The following is a 13,597-nucleotide window of genomic DNA, read 5'->3' on the forward strand; positions in this document are numbered from 1 at the left end:
CCAGCCCATGAGCTTGGTGCTATAACTGCAGTGAGGAAACCAAGAGTCTGAGCAGGGAAGTGAGTTGCTGGTGGTTACCAAGCGGGGAGCAGAGAAGTGGGATTTGGGTGCAGCCCTCTGGCTCTGTCATGTCTGATTCTTTGTGACGCCATGGACTGTAGCCTGCCAGGCTCCTCTGTCCATGAAATTCTCCCAGCAAGCATACTGAAGTGGGTAGCCATTCCCATCTCCAGGGGATCTTCCCCACCCAGGGATCAAACCCAGGTCTCCTGCATTGCAAGCAGATTCTTTACTGTCTGAGCCACCAGGGAAGCCCCTTCTTTTCTTTCTTTTCTTCTCTGGCTCAGAGCTGGTGGGCTTCCCTAGTAACTGGAGCTTCAGTGCCACCCCTTATCTCAGACTGACTCAGTCAGTCAGGCTGCTCCAGCTCCCTTGGCTAGTTGAGGGCTGACCCCACACGTCCTAGGAAAGCCCACTGTCTCTGCTATCACTGCGGAGATAGGACCTCCACTCTCTTTGTTTGAGGGACCTGGGAGTCAGCGGTGCTGGATGTGCCCAGGGTGGGAATGCAGGCCGGGGGGGGGGGGGCGGGGGGCACACGTGCTCTGATACCTGGAGTGCTCCAGCTGGTTGATGGCTTGATGTGGGTCTATGGGCCTGGTGAGGTCAGATCTTCTGATTTTTCAAATCTGAGAGACTTTCTGATTTGTCAAAGTATGAGGCCAAACCAATAGGCCTGATTCAGGTCCTGGGCCACCTTTATCATAGCTGGCAGTTCCCTGCCCTGTCCTCGCCCTGGAGGTGGAGGTTTGCATGTCAGTATCCCTCCCAGAGTGTGAGAGAGACTTCCTTCTGAGGTCTCCCCACCTTCTCAGCACCTTGCTTAGGGCCGGGCTCAAGGTAGATGCCGTTGGAAATGGCAACTGGTGGACTGAGACCGTGTGCCCTGTTTCTGCAGAGGCGATGCCTTTGTGGGGGAAGGGGGGGATGGAAATGCCTCACAGTGCACCCCCCATCTCTGTTCCACAGAATCAGGGAGTCCCAGTAAAGGGAAGTCTTACACGGGCCTGGGGAAGAAGTGTCGGCTGATGAAGACGGTGCAGACCATGAAGGGCCGCGGGAACTACCAGAACTGCCCCGTCATGAGGCCGCACACCCCGCACTCAAGCTACGGCACCTACGTCACCCTGGCCCCCAAGGTCCTGGTGTTCCCCGTCTTCGTCCAGGTGAGCTGACGGCCGACCCCCAGGGCTCCCTCCACGGGAGGTGAGAGAGAGAGGGCCCTTTGCTCTGGGACTCAGAGATGGTGTCTTGTTCTAGGACTGGGGGAAAGCCAAAAAGCTTCGGGGCTCAGGATGCTGGGAGTAATATGGAGGGAGCAGAGGCTTCTAGGAGGAGGAACAGGAGAGTGAGGGCAGGGAGGCTTGACATCAAGGGGTCCCCCTTCCTGCTCCCCTTTCTCTGGGCACACTGCAGGCACGCTGCAGTTGCCTGTTGTATCTCGCAGGGCCTGTGTGCCGAGGCTTCTGTTCCTGGCTCCTCCAGCGCTTTGTTGTTTGGAGACGACCAAGCGAGTGAGCCTCGAGGTCTGGCATCTTGTCTGGTCTCCTTGGTCTTAGCAAACACATCTGGCCAGTACTAGCTGGTGGCCTGAGACTATTTAGATTTCTCTTCTCCTATTTTTTTCGCATTTTCCTTCTCTTCCTCTCCATTTCCAGACCTTTATTTATTCTATCACCCACATATATAACCCCTGTGAGCATTTAGATATCTTTCCTGTGCATGTCATATTAAAAACCCCAGACTGTATCGTACATTTTCTATTCTGTTGCCTTTTTTAAAACAAGAATTGCAGCATGAACATTTCCTAGATCATTAAATATTCTTTGAGTCTGTGTTTTGTAGTGGTTGGACACTATTACATGGATGTTTCATGTTTATTTAACCAGTCCTCTCTTCTATTCAGACACTTGTTTTATGTCTGCTTGTTTGTTATCGTAAATAACTGTGATGAAAATCCTCATGCGTGAATTGCCTCTCAGATTATTTTCCTTGGGAGAGATTCCTAGAAGTGAAACGACTGGGTCATAGGTCATAAACATCTTAAAGGTTCTTATACATATTTTGACAAATTGCTTTCCAGAAAGACTCTCAGTTTATCCTCTCATCAGCAACCTAGAGGAGGCATGGCCCCAAGAGCTTCATTTCTGACCATGCCTGCCTTCTCTGCTCTCCCTGGCATCCTTCTGGGTCTGTCACTGGCCAGCGGATCTTTGAATTCATACTTTTTAGGATGCATGCAGCATATCTCTGGCAGGTGATGTGCGTCTCCCCAGACAGCTCCGTAGGCAGGGTCTGCTCTTTGCCATTCTTTCCATCTCTCCTCTTTCTTGGGATGTAACCACAAAGGTCTTGGAATCCACAGGGCCTATTTTTCATTATAAAATTTTTACCAAAAAATTAAAATTGGTTTTAAAAAGTCATAAAAACTTTTGAGTTGTGAAATATATAAGCCAAAAATGGCATAACACTTAAATGGACAGTTTAATGAGTAATTGTAAAGTAGATATCCACTAAGAAAAAGGCCTAGACCATTGCCACTACCCCAGAGGCCGTGTGTCTCTCTTCCTGATTATAATACCCTCCTCGCCCAGAGATGTCCCCACTAGTCTGACTTGGTGATAATCATCTCCTTGCTTTTCTTTAGTTTTACCGCTTATATGTGCTTTTCTGTGCGTGCTAAGTCACTTTAGTCATGTCTGACTCTATGTGACTCTGTGGACGGTAGCCCACCAGGCTTCTCTGTCCATGGGATTTTCCAGGCAAGAATAGTGGAGTGGGTTGCCATGCCCTCCTCCAGGGAATCTGCCCAATCCAAGGATCGAAGCTGGATCTCTTATGTTTCCTGGATTGGCAGGAGGGTTCTTTCCCACTAAGAGTGGGAGGTGGGGCTCCGCACTGGGTATGGGGCAGGGTCATGGAGTAGGGTGAGAGGTTTGGGTGAGACTTGGTCCCTGGGAACTGACAACAGAGGAGTCAGTGAACTCAGCTCTGATGAATGTGGAGCAGGGATTGACCTGGCCTTCAAAGGCACTCAAGTGACCAAACCTGGCCTGAGGCTCTCAGGATACTGCCAGAGGTGTCCTGAGAGCCTGGGCCTGACAGCATGAATAGGGCAGGGGAGGGAGTGTGGGGCTGGGAGGGCCCGGGAGCTCAGTGCAGTCAGGGAGCTGGGGGGTGGGGAGGCCTGGCCGTGTGGTCCGACTTCCTGCGCAAGTGGCAAGTGTGTGAAGGCTGGTGGGGAAGGTCGCAGTGGCAGTTCCGCCCAGGATGAGCGCCTCTGTCTTTCTGTTTCTGTCTGTGTATGAGGGGGCGTGTGGGTTCTTGGGGTGTGGGGGCAGGGCTGGCAGTCTTCTGCGGCTGGCTTTGGCAGGCTGCCTCCCCCTCGCCCCCACCCACCTTCTCCACCAGGCCTCTTTGAACGATTGCCTTTGTTTACAGCCTTTAGATCTCTGCAACCCCGCCCGGACCCTCCTGTTGTCGGAGGAGCTGCTGCTGTACGAGGGGCGAAACAAGGCTGCCGAGGTAAGACACTCTCCTTCCCCAGGTGAGGTTTCCAGTGGGCTTCACCAGCCATCTTCCAGGCCCCTAATTTCCCCTCTTCTTGATAGTTGCAGAATTGTACAGTCAGGGTAGGAAAGACCTGAAAAATCTTCCGTGCTCTCCTCTACCAAATGACTACTCAACTTTCCCTTAGATACGTCCAGTGACGGGGCACTCACCACCTCTCAAAGCTATATAGTCGATCTTTGGCGGTCAGAAGCTTTTCCCAACCCCTAATGACATTCCACTGTTTACCCCAACTTCCTCTAAGGAGCAGAAGAGGTGGCATTTCACCCCAGCTGTGTCGAATGACTTTATGGGTGAGAAGATTAAAGCTGTTAGCCAAAGAGAATTTTGAGAAGAGCATCCATTACCTGGGTTCTCTGGGTGTGTATTAACCCAAATCACAAATCCTCTTTTGAGGGATAAGTCTATGATCTCTCTATGGCTCTAGCTCAGCCAACAGAGGCCTGGGAGTGGAGGCCACGTCGCTCTTCCTGGGAGCTGGCCCCGGTGTATCTCTTACTGGGGGGACTTCACTCACCTCCACAGTCCCCAGAGTTGGCCAGGTTCCGGCTCAGTCTTTGTGAGTTTAAGTCTACTTGGGAACAGAGGTTGGAACCCTGGGATCTGACTGGTTTCCTGAGAGCCTTGAAAAGAGAATGGGGGCTTGTTGCCAATCAGGCCCTGATTCAGAGCTGGGAGTGTGGTTTGGCTGAGTTGAGAGGCAGCTTTGGGTGGTGGAAAGATCAGGAAACTTGAAGGCAGAAAGATTACAGCCAGCTCTGTTTTGCTGCTGGCTCACTTAAGACTTCTTCCTTCTTCCTCAGTCTTCCCATCTGAATAGTGGGGGTGTGTGTGTCTCTGAGGCAGCCATGGTAGGGTCTGAGGTTGGCTGATCTCGAAGGGTGTTTCGACCTCAGCACAAATGCCTCTGGGACATTTTGTGTAGCTGCAGTGTAAGCAGGCTGCTGTCGTTTGGTTTGTTCGACAAGCAGACCAGAACTCATATTTTCCAAGTGAGCATTGTCTCTTTCAGGGGGGTTTCCCCGGGGAGACCACAGGCTTATTTCCACCACCCTGGTGTCGCTTACCACATTTCTGGACCTCCTCTTCCGGAACTTTCTTAAGAACCTTGGCATAGCTTCTGAATTGCCTCCATGGGAGTAAAACTTCATCTGTTGAGGGGGGTTTCAATTCTAAGAACAGGAAGTCCTTTGGAGCAGTTCTTGGTGAGTAAGTGTGTAGTGGAACTCAGTCAGGTAGCCAAAGGTCAGAAATGGAGGTGTGGCTGCAAATTCACAAGACTCAGAAGAAGACAGTTAGAAGCGGCAGCCACCCTGGAGTACACCTGTGTGTCCAAATGTGCTCTTTTGTTCCCTCACTCACTCACGATTAAGCCCACAAACATTAAACACTTCTTGTATAGCCTTATTGTGTACGCATTTTCCATGCTGGGTCCCTGGTGGCTCAGACGGTAAAGTGTCTGCCTACAATGCGGGAGACTGGGGTTCAATCCCTGGGTTGGGAAGATCCCCTGGAGAAGGAAATGGCAACCCACTCCAGTATTCTTGCCTGGAAAATCCCATGGACGGAGGAGCCTGGTAGGCTACATACAGTCCATGGGGTTGGAAAGAGTCGGACACGACTGAGCGACTTCACTTTCACTTTCACTTTCCATACTTGATCCCAGTTAACTCTTTTTTTTTTTTCCCTGAAATATTTAATTGTTAATCTGACTGTGCTGGGTCTTCACTGTGGCATTCAGGGTCTTTAGTTGTGGCTTGTTCCCTGAACAGGGATCTAGTTCCCTGAGCAGGGATCGAACCTTGGGCCCCTTACATTGCAAGCATGGAGCCTTAGACGATGGACCACCAGGGAAATCCTGATCCTGATTAGTTCTTGCAGCTTCCTGAAGAGAGGAACATTTGACCCCAGTCAATAGATGAAAGTAAGCCTCCAGTGAGATTAACTGGCACCCAATGGGCTTCCCAGGGTGGCACTAGGGGTAAAGAACCAGCCTGCCAATGCAGGAGACGTAAGAGATGTGGATTCGATCCCTGGGTTGGGAAGATCCCCTGGAGGAGGGCACAGCAACCCCCTCCAGTATTCTTGCCTGGAGAATCCCATGGACAGAGGAGCCTGGTAGGCTACAATCCATGGGGTCGTTAAGTGTTGGACACAACTGAAGCGACTTAGTAGGCATGCAAGAGTCTCAAGGCTCCAAAAAGATGTAGCCACAATTAGCACTTGGGCTCTCTCTGGCTCAGCAGTGCTTTCCAGGATCCCATGCTGCCTCTGGTGTATTTGTTTAAAAACGAATTAACAAACAGAAGCTGAAGCCAGGGTCTGATAATAGTTAATAGTCTATCTAAGAGTTCTTCATCCAGTGGGTCTTTGGAGCCCTAGAACTAAGAGACCCCTTCTGAAGATTGAAAGAAGAGATTTGAAGACAAGTAAAAATAATACACTCCTTTTTCTTGAAATATGATAGGAAGCAAATATGTGGATCTTGGTAGCCTGTCATGCTATTCGGGCCAAAAATACAAAGCAATTCAAGAGGAGTTTGGATAAGTTTGGAGAATCACAGTGAAGGCTGGGTCCACAGGAGTTGTCCGTTCTAACTGCTTTGCTGGAACTTTCCCGCTGATTGTCTTCCAGCCTGTTCTTGAGTCTGCTGAGACAGTCCCTCCAGACAGTGGTTTTTTTACTAGAGAGCGCTAATTTGTCTCAAGTTCTCCCTGGCGCTGTATAGAGATCTTACCTCCTGGAATGTTCCCCCTTGGTTCTTTGTCCCCTCTCTTCTCTGGGCATGCTCCACGAGCTGATCCAACCCCACACCCTGAACTGCCCTCGTCACACCTGCTCCCAGAAGTCACAGACTTGATTAATGTGCCCTGAGACCAAACTGGCGTTTGGGCACAGCCTTGTTTCTACATTCAAATACTGGTTATCGAGCATCAGCAATGGAGCCAGGCCCTGTGTTGGAAGTTCCAGGAGCTCCGTGGGGCTCAGGGACACACCCTAACTTTACATGCTGACTCACTGAGTTTACCATTAACTCAGGCACCAAGATCTTTTCTGCCAACATGCCCTTAGGTAAGATTGCTGGGAAGAAGTTTGGTTAGGACCATGTGGGATTAGTGATCCTTTAAGTTGCAAGGATTTCCTAACCAAACAAGCCCTCAACTCTTGACCCTTTGGGAAAACAGAAATGTCCTTGGAGCCAGTGTGGGGAGCCACCTGGCGGCCCCCACGGCCTGCTGTGGGAGGCAAGCCGGTCACTGGGCTGTGGAGATGGCCGTCATTGCTCTGTGGGCTGCCGTGACCTCTCGTGGGCTGCTGAGGAGGTAGGAGAGGGGGCCCACCTGCCCTCCCCAGGCACGCTGGCCTCCCTGCCCTGCCTCCCACTGTGCGCCAGCTCTGTCCTTTCCCTGACCCGACTTTTGGGGAAATTCTTCATTCAGGCCTTAATCACTTCCTGTCTAGACCACATTCTCAGCTCTGGGAATCTGGGCCAGAGCAGCGGCCTGGGTCTTTTCGCACCTTGCTAGTGGCTCTTCCAAGTGCCCTCCAGCTGGCTCTTGTGGGCTGGGGCTGGGTTTTTTTTTTTTTTTTTTTTTTACTTTTTAGGCTCCTCACAGACTGTCTCCTCTGACCCCTCCCCTGCCAGCTTCCCTGAGGGTCCGGAGGCCGCTTCCGGATTTCCACTGAGTCAGTCAGGGGAGTCTGAGGTTCGCCTTGTGCGTGCCTGGTGCAGAGCCTTTCTCTTTCCCGCTGCTTGGATGCTGACATCTTCTTCTCAGGAACCAACACCTAAAATCCTTCTGAACTCTGGCCCATGTTCGTCCCTGTCTTAACTTCATGATCTTGTCTCCATCACCCCTCTCTCTGGGTCCCAGCTTGGATTCTTTCACATTCAGGGATGGGACAGCTGTAGGCATGTTGCTGCCTCCCCACACAGTGAGAGCTCTAGGGTCAGCCAGACCTGGGCACCGTCCCTGCCTGTGTGGCCTCCGACAGGTCACTTAACCTCTCAGAAATACAGGGTCCTCCTCTATCCAAGAGGGCAATGATGTTTACAAGTCAGGATCCACCGAGCAGAAAGTAAGTGCTCAATAAATGGAGACTTCTGTGGGCCGTTTTGGGTCAGGGCTGTGATGGAAAGGGGGTTGGAGAGGGTCCCCACCAGGATCCCTTCCAGCCCAGCGCTCAGGAGACCTCATGTTTGGTCCCGTAGGAGAAGCCAGAGCCGCCCCGGGAGCCTCCTGCTCAAGGGTGCCCTCTGTTTCTGTGGCCTGGATTCTGTCAGATCTCTGTGTGCCAAGTCATCCTAAGAAAAACACGTGTTTTTAAATTATAAAAGTAACAGGTTCTCATTGCCAAATAATGCAAATCAAACAAATGTATAAAGTAAAATCCTCTCCACAGTGAAGACTGTGATGAGTATCTTAGACACGAAAGTATGTAGAAATATAGACAGATTTATGGGGCTTCCCTGGAGGTCAGTGGTTAAGAATCCACCTTCCAATGCAGGCGACCTGGGTTCCATCTGTGGTCAGGGATCTAAGATCCCACGTGCTGCCGGGCAGCTAAGCCCATGGGCCGCAACTACCGAGCCCAAATGATGCGATGAAGGTCCCTCATGTCAAAACTAAGACGCAGTCCAGCCAAAGAAATAAATACTTTTAAAAAATATAGACAGATGTACAGTTCTGCTTTACAAATTTGGATTATATGCTAGGTATTTTTGCACATTGCAGTATTCTGATTTATGACAAATAGATTTCCATTTCTGCCCGCATAGCTCTATTTTATTCTTTTAATAGTTGCATAAAATTCTACCATATGAAGATAGCATCATTTAGTTTATTCATCTTCTCTTAAGGGGATTTTATGTTCTTCTTTTTTTTTTATTAAAAAAATGCTACTGAGAACATCCCTACACGTTCACATTTATATGTCCTTGTAAGAATTCCTGTAGGCTAGAGTCTTAGAGGTGGAGTTGTTAGGTCATCTGCAACAGTCTGACAGCTAAACGGCAGCATGCTGACCGTCTGAACTTGAGCAACAAGCCAGCGTACACTCACTGTGGCCCTTCCATAGTGCGTGCGACCCTCTGGCGGACTCTTCCTACACCAGATGAGGTGAAATGTCAGATTTTGATACCTCAAAGGGAAGTCCACACAATTAATAATATTTTGTTTTCTTCAGAGAATCTAAAATAGGATTTTTTATTGCTTTTGACTAAAGGCCACTGCAGGATTTGCAAAACAAAGCTCAGTGTAATCCTTACTGGCATTAGAGGATCAAGTGGATTTTTTTTTAGCATAAAACTATGTGGAGCATGCCTGGTGGTTTACCTATAATGTCTAAAAATATCTTTCTCCTTTATTTTCGGAGCAGCTAATGCATCAAAGAGATAAAAGTTCTGTCCATGTCTGTATTGGAGTGTAAGTAACTGACTTTTTCTTGATGTGATTGTGCATGGATGCAGTTGAAATTATCTGCAAGGAACTTGGTAAGAACATGCATATGGCATGATGCTTCAATTCATAGTCTACACAGAGCTTGTGAGAGAAGCCCGTAGGGAGCCCGGCAGGGACTTTCCCCCTGTTTGCATGGTTTTCTCAGATGAGAAAACTGAGGCTGAAGGGATTTGGGGACTTCACCAAGTTTTCATGGCTACTTAGTGGGACAGGAGCCTCAAATTCTGACTGCAAGTCTAGTGCTTTTTCAGCCAGACACTTAGAGGGGGATGCACGTGAATGTGGTATCTCTTGCAGCTCAAGGTGGCTCCAAGCCAAGGGCCCTGGTCTGGAGATTGCAGAGGCATTTGGTCAGGAAGGTGGGCCTGTGGCGTGTCTGACTATTGAGAGGCTTGTTGTTATTCAGTTACTCAGTCATGTCTGAACCTTTGCGACCCTGTGGACTGCAGCACACCAGGCTCCCCTGTCCTTCACTATCTCCTGGAGTTTGCGCAAATTCATGTCCTTTGAGTCAGTGATGCCATCCAACCATCTCATCCCTTTTTGCCCCCTTCTCCTCCTGCCCTCAATCTTTCCCAGCATCAGGGTCTTTTCCAATGAGTTGGCTTTTTGCATCAGGTGGCCAAAGTATTGGAGCCTCATCTTCAACATCAGTCCTTCTAATGAATATTCAGAGTTGATTTCCTTTAGGATGGACTGGTTTGATCTCCTTGCTGTCCAAGGGACTCTCAAGAGTCTTCTCCAGCACCACAGTTTGAAAGCATCAATTCTTCGGTGCTCAGCCTTCTTTATGGTCCAACTCTTACATCCATACATGACCAATAGAAAAACTGTAGCTTTGACTAGACAGACCTTTGTCAGTAAAGCAATGTCTCTGCTTTTTAATATGCTGTCTAGGTTTGTCATAGCTTTCCTTCCCAGGAGCAAGTGTCTGAATTTCATGGCTGCAGTCACCATCCAAAGTGATTTTGGAGCCCAAGAAAATCTGTCACTGTTTCCACTTTCCCCGTCCATTTGCTATGTTGACAGGCAGGCAGAGGTCATCAGGCCTGGAGGTTGAGGATGAAGGATAATTTTTATTCTGTTAGGTTTTCCCACTATGAGGAGCAGGCACACTGAGCGTCTGCTCCTGGTTCTGCCCAAGATGACAGAGACACGAGATGATGGCAACTTGTTTCCTGGCCCTCCAGGGGAGCCTGTGGCTCTGGCCTCTGGGGCAGTGGGGCAGCTGGCTCTGTTTGCTCTCTCACCATGCAGGTGACACTGTTTGCCTACTCAGACCTGCTGCTCTTCACCAAGGAGGATGAGCCGGGCCGCTGCAACGTCCTAAGGAACCCCCTCTACCTCCAGAGCGTGAAGCTGCAGGAAGGTGAGTGCTTGCCCTAGGTGCCCTGGACTGCCTCCGCTCTCGCCCTGAGTCCTCCTCCTGGTCTGGGCAGCATGGATGGGATGTGCGGTCAGGCCCCGCCCGTGGACTTGGCTCTCAGTCACTGGTGTTCCAGTCTAGGCTAGCAGTCCCCGCTGTTCACCCTGAACTTTGCAGGGAGATTTCTGCTCCAGCGAGGTTTGGGGAAGGCTCGGGAGTGGAGTGGGAAGAGCGCTGGGTTCAGACAGACCTGTGTTCCAAGCTTCGCCCGGCCCCTCACTACCTGTGTCACCTCAGGCAGGTGACAAGTGTCCAGGCAAGTTCCTGGACCTCTCTGAGCCTGTTTCCTCATGTGCAAATGAGGATGCCAGTAGTAACTCAGAAGGCTGCTGTGGAGGTTAAATTAAGTTTGGTTGTTCATGCAAAGTGACTGGCTCACACCGCGCACCCAGGCAATGCTCATAGCTCTCGACTCACCACACACATCCAGGACAGGAGACCACTGCTGCTTCCCCCAGCCACATGCCCCAGGCCAGAGTCCGGGATGCTGGCGCAAGGAGCTGGCCGGAGCTGGCAAGCAGGAGCACGTGGGAGCGTGGAGCAAGTCTCTACCCGAACTTGCCACAGTGGCCCTGCCCTCCACTCGGGAATGGGAAACCAGTGGGAGTATCTGTGGAGTGGTTTGGTTTGGTGCCTGAGGTCTCTGCTGTAAGGGGCTCGGTTTCCTCTCCCAGGTTATGAAAACAACACCAGACCTGTTTGAGCCCGGGTGGCAGGGGCAGGGAGGAAAACATTACCCAGCGAAAGAATTCTGTTTTGACGGCTTGTGCTCCAGGAAAACTTCCTGCCTGTTTGCAAACCCGGCCTGCGCGCTCGGTGCCCCCACCGCTCTTCCTCCTTAGAAACCCAGGCCGTGTGAGAACCCCTACTCCCGCAGCCCCACAGGAAGCCACTTACAACTTCTCTTCTCTGCCCCTGGCTTCCTCCTGACCACTGAGCAGGGCGGCCACCGAGGGGAAAAAGCAGGTCACCTCGCTGGGGGCCGAGGCTCTCCTGCGGGGTGGGCTGGGCTTGACCAAGGTCATGGTGAGGAGCAGTCCTCTGAGCAAGTTCAGCTCAGATCCTGAGGTTCCAGGGAGCCCCCTAGTGCCTGCGGGAGGGGGGCGACTCTGCCCTTGACTTTGCTGCTGCCACCCCCCCACCCTGCCCCTCTATCCCTCACACCCAGCTTTCCCTGCACACCCATTCCCATGTCTCTCCCACCCTTTGGACACACATGCACTCACACGCCTGCCCATCCCCAGCTCACACAATCTAGGACCCTGTCAGATTTGAGGGGTGCTGGTGGGAGGCTGTGCTCGGTAATACACCTTGATTGATGATAAGAACCAAAGTGAAAAGTGTGTTAGTGGCTCAGTCATGTCTGACTCTTTGTAACACTATGGACTGTAGCCCACTAGGTTTCTCTGTCCATAGGATTCTCCAGGTAAGAATACTGGAGTAGGTAGCCATTCCCTTCTCCAGGAGATCTTCTCGACCCAGGGACTGAACCCGGGTCTCCTGCATTGCAGGCAGATTCTTTACCACCTGAGCCATCTCTTGTTCTGTTGTGCTCACCACACACGTCTGGGGTCTGCAAGCCCAGGACCCTGGCCTGCTCAGCCTCTTGCTATAAGGAGGGAGGGGAAAGAAGAGTTACAAACTGGCTGTGCATTGGGTGGGGATTGGGAGCCATACGGCAGAGGAAGAGCCGAGGGTCATAGCTGGGAGGGGGGTCCTGGGCTCCGCATTGCTGCTGACCTGGGGAACAGCGTCAGCTGGTCCTTTCTCCCTTTTCTGGACAGCAGTTTTTCTTTCAGTAGTCAGGGCTGGAACACAGTCCTTCACATTCCCTCCAGGCTCTGATGTGCTCACACGGACCTGAGATTGCTGTGAGAAGATGGCCAGCGCCCATTCATCTGGCCTCCACCTCTGGCCTGGGCCGGGGTTTGGGGAGACGGTGTGGGTGGAGTCTACTGAGAACTGGTTGAATCTTCCCTTCCTGGAGGCCACAACCCCAGGCTTGAAGGGAGAGGCAGGGTGAATGCCATCTACCACTGGGTGGCTGCTGGCCAGGGTGGGTGGTGTCAGGCCTTGGGATGTTGTGGAGAAACCTCCCCTATGCTGAGTTCCCTGTGCAGTCATGGCCTCCCGGGGCTGGAGACTGGGGGTGGCCACAGCCAGCCCTGCTCGGGAGAGATGCCCACAGCCACTGGAGCTTATTGGGTTGTTATGTGAGGGATGTGTATGTGTGTGTGTGTGCCTGTCCTGGGTTGCCAGCCAGATGTTCTGGTGCAAGGCGTCTCACCTTTCTCCAGCAGTGTCAGTCAGCAAGTACAGCAAGCGTGGCTCTCCAGGGAGCCCAGGAACTGCTGGGAGCAAAGGAAGTGGCCCAGAGACACTGAGCTCTCAAGGTGCACGTTCCAACGCTTAGACAGCTTTAGATTGCTTCCCAGGCATTTGTGGAGCTCTTGCCTGCTGCCCTGCCCTTGCTCCCTGAGACAGCCTTGTGGGTCCTGGGGTTGGAGAAGCCCAGCGATCCCTTCTCCAGCCGTTGGAGTTGGAGCCGCCGGGCCCAGTGTCCTGAGTCCTGGCGTCCACACTCCTGCCCACCTCCGCCACGCCTCCAGAGACTCGCTGCAGCAACGAGGCTGGCTTTTAGGAAATGTATCCGCGGCCTCAGCTGGAGCCTCTCTTGGCAGAATGGTCTCTGATTAACATTGCCAGTGACTCCTAAGGTTTCTTGTCTCTTTCAAATCGACCTGTGTGGGGAGTTCAGTTTGGGGCAGAGAAGACGGTAAACACAGAACACGCCCAGCCTTTCCTGTGGGCTGGGGCTGGCGAGGGCCATTCCCTGGCAGAGCAGAGTCTGCCCCACCCAGGGAACAAGGACTCTCCATGTGATGTGTCTGAAGGGTGCTTGGCTCCGCTGGCCAAGCCCACTCCCAGGGCCGGGCCCGGGCACGGAACATCGTGGGTGCCCAGTGAATGTTTGTTGGGTGAATGAACGGAGGTCCGGAGGGAGACGGGAAGCGAGGCCTGGGGTTAGGGGCCGGGGTGCATGCCTCCCTCGCTTCCGGCTGGTGGCCACTTAAACCTT

General features: G+C 51.9%; 1 protein-coding gene across 9 annotated transcripts in view; it reads left to right on the plus strand.

Annotated features, from left to right (window-relative positions):
* RGS3 (regulator of G protein signaling 3) overlaps positions 1-13,597 on the plus strand; it is a 139,622-nt gene that overhangs the window by 53,282 nt on the left and 72,743 nt on the right. For all 9 annotated transcript variants that reach the window (XM_086316113.1, XM_086316114.1, XM_086316119.1 and 6 more), the window contains 3 exons: positions 1,030-1,226; positions 3,502-3,585; positions 10,350-10,461. In XM_086316113.1, the coding sequence (XP_086172239.1) occupies positions 1,030-1,226; positions 3,502-3,585; positions 10,350-10,461 (393 nt within the window). The remainder of the gene's footprint in view (positions 1-1,029; positions 1,227-3,501; positions 3,586-10,349; positions 10,462-13,597) is intronic.

The sequence above is a fragment of the Bos grunniens genome, chromosome 8 (genome assembly GCF_055505025.1).
Source record: "Bos grunniens cultivar Pamir isolate PY7600 chromosome 8, Bosgru_T2T1.0, whole genome shotgun sequence".
Lineage (NCBI taxonomy): Eukaryota > Metazoa > Chordata > Mammalia > Artiodactyla > Bovidae > Bos > Bos grunniens.